Genomic DNA, 10,000 nt, shown 5'->3' on the forward strand with positions numbered 1-10,000 from the left:
TATGTATATAATATTTTTTATGAAAAAATTAATATATATATTTTTTTAATAAAAACATTATAATAATAATTAAAAAAAAATATATTTATATATATATTTATTTATTTATTTAAAATATATATATATATATATATTTTTTTTTTTTAAAGCACCTAGCTTAATAAAATGTAGGAATTTTAATAAAAAATTAATTATAATCTAAAAACAAAATATATAAATATTGCATTTTATTAGAAGGGCCTACATTTAGATTTAATAAAACATTATATTTCAATAAAATATCAAACATTTCAATCAAATTCTAATTATAAAAAAATAGAATATAAAAACAAAATGTGTAAATATAATATTTTATTTATTTTAAAGCACCAACGTTAAGATTTTATCAAATAGAGGGCATTTTAATAAAATAGCGGACATTTTAAGAAAATTTAATGATAAAGAAATGATATAAATCTAAAAATATGTAAACAAAATATTTTTTTTTAAATCACATACATTTGGTTTTAACAAAAAAAAGTTATTATCCATCCATCCATCCATCTTCTTCCGCTTATCCAAGGTCGGGTCGCGGGGGCAGCAGCCTAAGCAGGGAAGCCCAGACTTCCCTCTCCCCAGCCACTTCGTCCAGCTCCTCCCGGTGGATCCCGAGGCGTTCCCAGGCCAGCCGGGAGACATAGTCTTCCCAACGTGTCCTGGGTCTTCCCCGTGGCCTCCTACCGGTCGGACGTGCCCGAAACACCTCCCGAGGGAGGCGTTCGGGTGGCATCCTGACCAGATGCCCGAACCACCTCATCTGGCTCCTCTCGATATGGAGGAGCAGCGGCTTTACTTTGAGCTCCCCCCGGATGGCAGAGCTTCTCACCCTATCTCTAAGGGAGAGCCCCGCCACCCGGCGGAGGAAACTCATTTCGGCCGCTTGTACCCGTGATCTTGTCCTTTCGGTCATGACCCAAAGCTCATGACCATAGGTGAGGATGGGAACGTAGATCGACCGGTAAATCGAGAGCTTTGCCTTCTGGCTCAGCTCCTTCTTCACCACAACGGATCGATACAGCGTCCGCATTACTGAAGATGCCGCACCGATCCGCCTGTCGATCTCACGATCCACTCTTCCCTCACTCGTGAACAAGACTCCGAGGTACTTGAACTCCTCCACTTGGGGCAAGATCTCCTCCCCAACCCGGAGATGGCACTCCACCCTTTTCCGGGCGAGAACCATGGACTCGGATTTGGAGGTGCTGATTCTCATCCCAGTCGCTTCACACTCGGCTGCGAACCGATCCAGTGAGAGCTGAAGATCTTGGCCAGATGAAGCCATCAGGACCACATCATCTGCAAAAAGCAGAGACCTAATCCTGCAGCCACCAAACCAGATACCCTCAACGCCCTGACTGCGCCTAGAAATTCTGTCCATAAAGGTTATGAACAGAATCGGTGACAAAGGGCAGCCCTGGCGGAGTCCAACCCTCACTGGAAACGTGTCCGACTTACTGCCGGCAATGCGGACCAAGCTCTGACACCGATTATACAGGGAGCGAACCGCCACAATAAGACAGTCCGTTACCCCATACTCTCTGAGCACTCCCCACAGGACTTCCCGGGGTACACGGTCGAATGCCTTCTCCAAGTCCACAAAGCACATGTAGACTGGTTGGGCAAACTCCCATGCACCCTCAAGGACCCTGCCGAGAGTATAGAGCTGGTCCACAGTTCCACGACCAGGACGAAAACCACACTGTTCCTCCTGAATCCGAGGTTCGACTATCCGGCGTAGCCTCCTCTCCAGTACACCTGAATAGACCTTACCGGGAAGGCTGAGGAGTGTGATCCCACGATAGTTGGAACACACCCTCCGGTTCCCCTTCTTAAAGAGAGGAACCACCACCCCGGTCTGCCAATCCAGAGGTACCGCCCCCGATGTCCACGCGATGTTGCAGAGTCTTGTCAACCAAGACAGCCCCACAACATCCAGAGCCTTAAGGAACTCCGGGCGGATCTCATCCACCCCCGGGGCCTTGCCACCGAGGAGCTTTTTAACTACCTCGGCAACCTCAGCCCCAGAAATAGGAGAGCCCACCACAGATTCCCCAGGCCCTGCTTCCTCATAGGAAGACGTGCTGGTAGGATTGAGGAGGTCTTCGAAGTATTCTCTCCACCGATCCACAACATCCGCAGTCGAGGTCAACAGAGCACCATCCCCACCATACACGGTGTTGACACTGCACTGCTTCCCCTTCCTGAGGCGGCGGATGGTGGTCCAGAATTGCTTCGAAGCCGTCCGGAAGTCTTTTTCCATGGCCTCACCGAACTCCTCCCATGTCCGAGTTTTTGCCTCCGCGACCGCTGAAGCCGCACACCGCTTGGCCTGTCGGTACCTGTCTGCTGCGTCAGGAGTCCCATGAGCCAAAAGAACCCGATAGGACTCCTTCTTCAGCTTGACGGCATCCCTCACCGCCGGTGTCCACCAACGGGTTCTAGGATTACCGCCACGACAGGCACCAACTACCCTGCGGCCACAGCTCCAATCGGCCGCCCCGACAACAGAGGTACGGAACATCGTCCACTCGGACTCAATGTCCAGCGCCTCCCTCGTGACATGTTCAAAGTTCTTCCGGAGGTGGGAATTGAAACTCTCTCTGACAGGAGACTCTGCTAGACGTTCCCAGCAAACCCTCACAATGCGTTTGGGCCTGCCAGGTCTGTCCGGCATCCTCCCCCACCATCGCAGCCAACTCACCACCAGGTGGTGATCGGTAGAAAGCTCCGCCCCTCTCTTCACCCGAGTGTCCAAAACATGAGGCCGCAAATCCGATGACACAACTACAAAGTCGATCATGGAACTGCGGCCTAGGGTGTCCTGGTGCCAAGTGCACATATGGACACCCTTATGTTTGAACATGGTGTTTGTTATTGACAATCCGTGACGAGCACAAAAGTCCAATAACAAAACACCACTCGGGTTCAGATCCGGGCGGCCATTCTTCCCAATCACGCCTCTCCAGGTTTCACTGTCGTTGCCAACATGAGCGTTGAAGTCCCCCAGTAGAACGAGGGAATCACCCGGGGGAGCACTCTCCAGTACTCCCTCGAGTGAATCCAAAAAGGGTGGGTAATCTGAACTGCCGTTGGGCGCGTAAGCGCAAACAACAGTCAGGACCCGTCCCCCCACCCGAAGGCGGAGGGAGGCTACCCTCTCGTCCACCGGGTTGAACTCCAACGTGCAGGCTTTGAGCCGAGGGGAAACAAGAATTGCCACCCCAGCCCGTCGCCTCTCATTGCTGGCAACGCCAGAGTGGAAGAGAGTCCAGCCCCTGTCAAGAGAACTGGTTCCAGAGCCCTTGCTGTGCGTCGAAGTGAGTCCGACTATATCTAGCCGGAACTTCTCCACCTCACGCACTAGCTCAGGCTCCTTCCCCCCCAGCGAGGTGACGTTCCACGTCCCAAGAGCTAGCTTCTGTAGCCGAGGATCGGACCGCCAAGTGCCCTGCCTTCGGCTTCCGCCCAGCTCACATCGCACCCGACCTCTATGACCCCTGCTATGGGTGGTGAGCCCATTGGAGGGGGGACCCACGTTGCCTCTTCGGGCTGTGCCCGGCCGGGCCCCATGGGGACAGGCCCGGCCACCAGGCGCTCGCCATCGTGCCACACCTCCGGGCCTGGCTCCAGAGGAGGGCCCCGGTGACCCGCGTCCGGGCGAGGGAAATCTGGGTTCCTTGTTCGTGTTCTTCATAGAGGTCTTCGAGCTGCTCTTTGTCTGATCCCTCACCTAGGACCAGTTTGCCTTGGGAGACCCTACCAGGGGGCATAGAAGCCCCCGGACAACATAGCTCCTAGGATCATTGGGACACGCAAACTCCTCTACCACGTTAAGGTGGCAGCTCAGAGAGGAGAAAAAGTTATTATAAACATTCATAATGAATATGAGTAAATTGATAAAATGCAAAGTGTTGACTAGCTGTAATAATGTCAGTAGTACTGTACATGAACACATTTTGCCTAAGTAAATAAATTAAAAATTAAATAAATAAAAATTAAATAAATACAAATTAAATAAATACAAATTAAATAAATTAAAAATTAAATAAAAAATATTTTTATTATATTAATTATTGTTATTATTCTTAAACAAGGCCTCTTGTGTCTTACGCTCCAACGACACCACAGCAGGGTTAGGGTTAGGTGCCTCTCACGAAAACCTGATTTTTGGCGATGACATGCGAACGTCCCTCAGCGCCGCTAAGCGCCTGTTCACACCTGCCTGCCGCTTCTTGTTTTCTTGCAAGGAGCCACGTGGATCGCACTTAAGGGCAAACTTATGTAAACACTGACCTGGGACATTTTGTATCCCCCCCACACTTTCCCCCCCCCCCTGTACTTTAAAGGTGTGCCAAGCGCCACACCAAAGCAGCAAAGCTCACTGTCCAAAGGTTGCGTCTTTTTTGTTGTTGTTTGCGGAAGCTTTTTGTGGTAAATGGTTATACTTATTAGAGAGCGTGCATGAGCACAAGTATTGGGACACATCTCTAAATGAATGATGTCACGCTCCATAAGTATGCAACAAAAAAGCTTCCTTCAGTTTGTTTGTGTTGTCGTTTTTATTTTTTACGTTTGCTTGATCCGTGCACCCCTCCCCCCTTCCCCGTGTGGTTGTGCAGCCCCCTCCGCCCCGCCCCAGGATGTCCGCCTGTACAGCCTGAGCTCCACCAGCCTCAAGGTGAGTTGGGCGGCCCCGCCCGCCGCCAGCCGCCACGGCGCCATCGTGCGCTACACGGTCAGCTACCAGGCGCTGGCTGGCGAGGACACGGAGCGCCACGAGGCCACCGGCATTGACGCCGCAGCCACCGACTATGTCATAGAAGAGCTGGAGAAGTGGACCGAGTATCAGGTGTGGGTGAGGGCCCACACGGATGTGGGGCCGGGCCCCGAGAGCGCCCCGGTGAGGATAAAAACCAAAGAGGACGGTAGGTTGGCGCCGAAAAAATCTGCAAGACTTGTTTGTTGATCAATCTCAAGATAATGAGGCTCTCCTGAGGCTCTCTTGTAGCCACCGTCTTTTTTTTTCTTCCAACTTGGCTTCAAACGCTATTGCAGGTTATGTCTCATCACCTCAAAACCGTGTGTGTGTGTGTGTGTGTGTGTGTGTGTGTGTGTGTGTGTGTGTGTGTGTGTGTGTGTGTGTGTGTTTTTGTATCTCTACCCTTCTTGAGACATCAACAAGGAAAAGTACCTTCCACATGAGGACCGGTGAACAAGTTAGGACCGATGTCATGGTCCCAATACGGAAAACCATTGCATCTAAAAGAGAGCCAAATACTAGAGTCCGTGAACATTGCTCCAAAGTCAGGATTTTTTTGTTGATTTAATGTGCATACATTGTGTGTAAGAAGTTGAAATGCGCCCCTTTTGGCCAAAATTAATTTTAAAAATAAATAAATAAATATGTGTATAGAGACATATTGTAATAACTTGAAGTAAATTATGAAAATTACAATTATAAACAAAAAAAAATAAAAAATAAAACCTTACATTTTTATATTTGCATAGTATGTATATATTATTAATGTTGTAAATAAAAATCTTTATATATCTAGAAAAGGTGGTCCTAAAGAGAGAGGCATTTTTCGAAGGTCTCAAAATGTGACAAATACAAGAATGCGTGTGTGTGCGTGTGTGTGTGTGTGTGTGTGTGTGTGTGTGTGTTCTTGTATCTATACCCTTCTTGAGACATCAACAAGGAAAAGTAGCTTCCACATGAGGACCGGGGTACAAGTTAGGACCGAAATCATGGTCCCAATACGGAAAACCATTGCATCTAATAGAGAGCCAAATACTAGAGTCCGTGAACATTGCTCCAAAGTTAGGATTTGTTTTGTTGATTTAATGTGCATACATTGTGTGTAAGAAATTGAAATGCGCCCCCTTTGTCCAAAATTAATTAAAAAAATAAATAAATAAATATGTATATAGAGACATACTGTAATAACTTGAAGTAAATTATGGAGATTACAATTACAAACAAAAAATTTAAAGGAATAAAAACTAAAACCTTACCTTTTTTTATATTTGCATAGTATGTATATATTATTAATGTTGTAAATAAAAATCTTTATATATCTAAAAAGAGAGGTTCTAAAGAGGTAGGCATTTTTCAGAGGTCTCAAAAATGTGACAAATACAAGAGTGTGTGTGTGTGTGTGTGTGTGTGTGTGTGTGTGTGTGTGTGTGTGTGTGTGTGTTCTTGTATCTCTACCCTTCTTGAGACATCTACAAGGAAAAGTAGCTTCCATATGAGGACCGGTGAGCAAGTCAGGACCGAAATAATGGTCCTAATACGGAAAACCATTGCATCTAATAGAGAGCCAAATATTAGAGTCCGTGAACATTGCTCCAAAGTCAGGATTTTTTTGTTGATTTAATGTGCATACATTGTGTGTAAGAAATTGAAATGCGCCCCCTTTGGCCAAAATTAATTTAAAAAAAAAAAATATATATATGTATATAGAGACATATTGTAATAACTTGAAGTAAATTATGGAGATTACAATGACAAATAAAAAAATAAAACCTTACCTTTTTTAAATTTGCATAGTATGTATATATTATTCATTTTGTAAATATAGATATTTATATATCTAGAAAGGGTGGTCCTAAAGAGGTAGGGCTTTTTCGGATGTCTCAAGAAGGTAACAAATACAAGAATGTGTGTGTGTGTGTGTGTGTGTGTGTGTGTGTGTGTGTGTGTGTGTGTGTGTGTGTTCTTGTATCTCTACCCTTCTTGAGACATCAACAACTTTCCACATGAGGACCGGTGAACAAGTTAGGACCGATATCTTGGTCCCAATACGGAAAACCATTGCATCTAATAGAGAGCCAAATACTAGAGTCCGTGAACATTGCTCCAAAGTCAGGATTTTTTTGTTGATTTAAAGTGCATACATTGTGTGTAAGAAATTCAAATGCGCCCCCTTTCGCCAAAATTAATAAACATTAAAAATAAAAAAAATATGTATATAGAGACATATTGTAATAACTTGAAGTACATTATGAAGATTACAATTACAAACAAAAAATAAAAAAATAAAAGCTTACCTTTTTTGTATTTGCATAGTATGTATATATTATTAATGTTGTAAATAAAAATCTTTATATATCTGGAAAAGGTGGTCCTAAAGAGATAGACATTTTTCGGAGGTCTCAAGAATGTAACAAATACAAGAATGTGTGTGTGTGTGTGTGTGTGTGTGTGTGTGTGTGTGTGTGTGTGTGTGTGTGTTCTTGTATCTCTTCCCTTCTTGAGACATCAACAAGGAAAAGTACCTTCCACATGAGGACCGGTGAACAAGTTAGGACCAAAATCATGGTCCCAATACGGAAAACCATTGCATCTAATAGAGAGCCAAATACTAGAGTCCGTGAACATTGCTCCAAAGTCGGGATTTTTTTGTTGATTTAATGTGCATACATTATGTGTAAGACATTGAAATGCGCCCCCTTTGGCCAAAATTAATTAAAAAAAAAATATATGTATATATATATGTATATAGAGACATATTGTAATAACTTGAATTAAATTATGAAGATTACAATTACAAACAAAAAATAAAAAAATAAAAGCTTACCATTTTTAAATTTGCATAGTATGTATATATGATTAATGTTGTAAATATAAATATGTATATGTCTATAAAGGGTGGTCCTAAAGAGGTAGGCATTTTTCGGAGGTCTCAAGAAGGTAACAAATACAAAAATGTGTGTGTGTGTGTGTGTGTGTGTGTGTGTGTGTGTGTGTGTGTGTGTTCTTGTATCTCTACTCTTCTTGAGACATCAACAACTTTCCACATGAGGACCGGTGAACAAGTTAGGACCGATATCTTGGTCCCAATACGGAAAACCATTGCATCTAATAGAGAGCCAAATACTAGAGTCCGTGAACATTGCTCCAAAGTCAGGATTTTTTTGTTGATTTAAAGTGCATACATTGTGTGTAAGAAATTCAAATGCGCCCCCTTTCGCCAAAATTAATAAACATTAAAAATGAAAAAAATATGTATATAGAGACATATTGTAATAACTTGAAGTAAATTATGAAGATTACAATTACAAACAAAAAATAAAAAAATAAAAGCTTACCTTTTTTAAATTTGCATAGTATGTATATATGATTAATGTTGTAAATATAAATATGTATATGTCTAGAAAGGGTGGTCCTAAAGAGGTAGGCATTTTTCGGAGGTCTCAAGAAGGTAACAAATACAAAAATGTGTGTGTGTGTTTGTGTGTCTTTCCTCCCTGCGTTCAGTGTTGCCATCCAGGTCTTGAAGAAGTGGAGCGCTCCTCCGTCTCTTTCCTCTCCCCTTTTGCTTGCTCTGTTTGCAGTGTGAAAGAGAGCAGCGACTCCTCCGAGAAATTAGCCTATAATTAGTTTTTTCTTTGTTTTTGAAGTTTGCCGCAACGCAGCTAATTTGGCGAGGAAACGCAGGCCATTACAGACATCAGTGGGCCCCGCATGCTGTCCCACATAAGGCGCTTCCTCAGCTGACATAGTCGCTCCAAAGCATTGATTCATTGCCAGCGCTTCCTTTTTTTATCAAGTCCATAAATAACACAGCAGTCGTCTCCTCCGCCTCATCAAAGCGCAGAAGAAAACTGCAAGCTCAGCGTTTTTTTGTTTTTTTCCCCCATCATTTCCCTCTGGTTTGCAGTGCCGGGAGCGCCCCCTAGGAAGCTGGAGGTGGAGGTGGTGAACTCCACCACCATCAGGGTCACCTGGAAGCCGCCCCTGCAGAGCAAGCAACACGGCCAGATAAGAGGCTACCAGGTCATCTTCTCCCGCCTGGAGAACGGCGAGCCGCGGGGACAGCCCGACATGCTGGACGTCACCTTGCCGGAGGCGCAGGTACAGAGAGATGTCACACCCCCCCCAACCCCAACCCAACTCTGTCTCCGGCTGTGTGATGTTCATTTCCTTCTCATCTTCCATCTACTCCTCCGTATATGAGTTCACACTTCAACACCAGGTCTTCCTTTCCACTCCCGCCATCTTTTTCCTCTTTGTTTTTATCTTTACACATTGGACTGAAAACTGGATCTAGTCTGCAGACGTGTTCTATTTGTGGAGTACTTGGGTTCTTCACATGTACTGCCTCGTTACCGAGTTCATCAATTAGAACTAGAGTGGAACCTCTCATTTAAAAAAAAAAAGTCAGTCTAGTACCCGCACTCTTTTACTATGAAGCCACGTTGATGTAACACGTGGCTTGGCATTGTCTTGCTGAAATAAGCAGGGGCGTCCATGGTAACGTTGCATGGATGGCAACATATGTTGCTCCAAAACCTGTATGTACCTTTCAGCATTAATGGCGCCTTCACAGATGTGTAAGTTACCCATGTCTTGGGCACTAATACACCCCCATACCATCACACATGCTGGCTTTTCAACTTTGCGCCTATAACAATCTGGATGGTTCTTTTCCTCTTTGGTCCGGAGGACACGACGTCCGCAGTTTCCAAAAACAATTTAAAATGTGGACTCGTCAGACCACAGAACACTTTTCCACTTTGTATCAGTCCATCTTAGATGAGCTCAGGCCCAGCGAAGCAGACGGCGTTTCTGGGTGTTGTTGATAAACGGTTTTCGCCTTGCATAGGAGAGTTTTAACTTGCACTTACAGATGTAGCGACCAACTGTAGTTACTGACAGTGGGTTTCTGAAGTGTTCCTGAGCCCATGTGGTGATATCCTTTACACACTGATGTCGCTTGTTGATGCAGTACAGCCTGAGGGATCGAAGGTCACGGGCTTAGCTGCTTACGTGCAGTGATTTCTCCAGATTCTCTGAACCCTTTGATGATATTACGGACCGTAGATGGTGAAATCCCTAAATTCCTTGCAATAGCTGGTTGAGAAAGGTTTTTCTTAAACTGTTCAACAATTTGCTCACACATTTGTTGACAAAGTGGTGACCCTCGCCCCATCCTTGTCTGTGAATGACTGAGCA

At 44.6% G+C, this 10,000-nt stretch overlaps 1 protein-coding gene across 10 annotated transcripts in view; it reads left to right on the forward strand.

The window, feature by feature from the left end:
- The window catches only part of LOC133618463 (receptor-type tyrosine-protein phosphatase F), a 470,668-nt gene that overhangs the window by 317,440 nt on the left and 143,228 nt on the right, over positions 1-10,000 (forward strand). For 6 of the 10 annotated variants that reach the window (XM_061978831.2, XM_061978833.2, XM_061978832.2 and 3 more), the window contains 2 exons: positions 4,659-4,964; positions 8,706-8,899. In XM_061978831.2, coding sequence (XP_061834815.1) covers positions 4,659-4,964; positions 8,706-8,899 — 500 coding nt within the window. The remainder of the gene's footprint in view (positions 1-4,658; positions 4,965-8,705; positions 8,900-10,000) is intronic. The other 4 variants (XM_061978836.2, XM_061978841.2, XM_061978837.2 and 1 more) reach the window with 1 other exon arrangement.

The sequence above is a fragment of the Nerophis lumbriciformis genome, linkage group LG19, assembly GCF_033978685.3.
Source record: "Nerophis lumbriciformis linkage group LG19, RoL_Nlum_v2.1, whole genome shotgun sequence".
In the NCBI taxonomy this organism is placed as follows: domain Eukaryota; kingdom Metazoa; phylum Chordata; class Actinopteri; order Syngnathiformes; family Syngnathidae; genus Nerophis; species Nerophis lumbriciformis.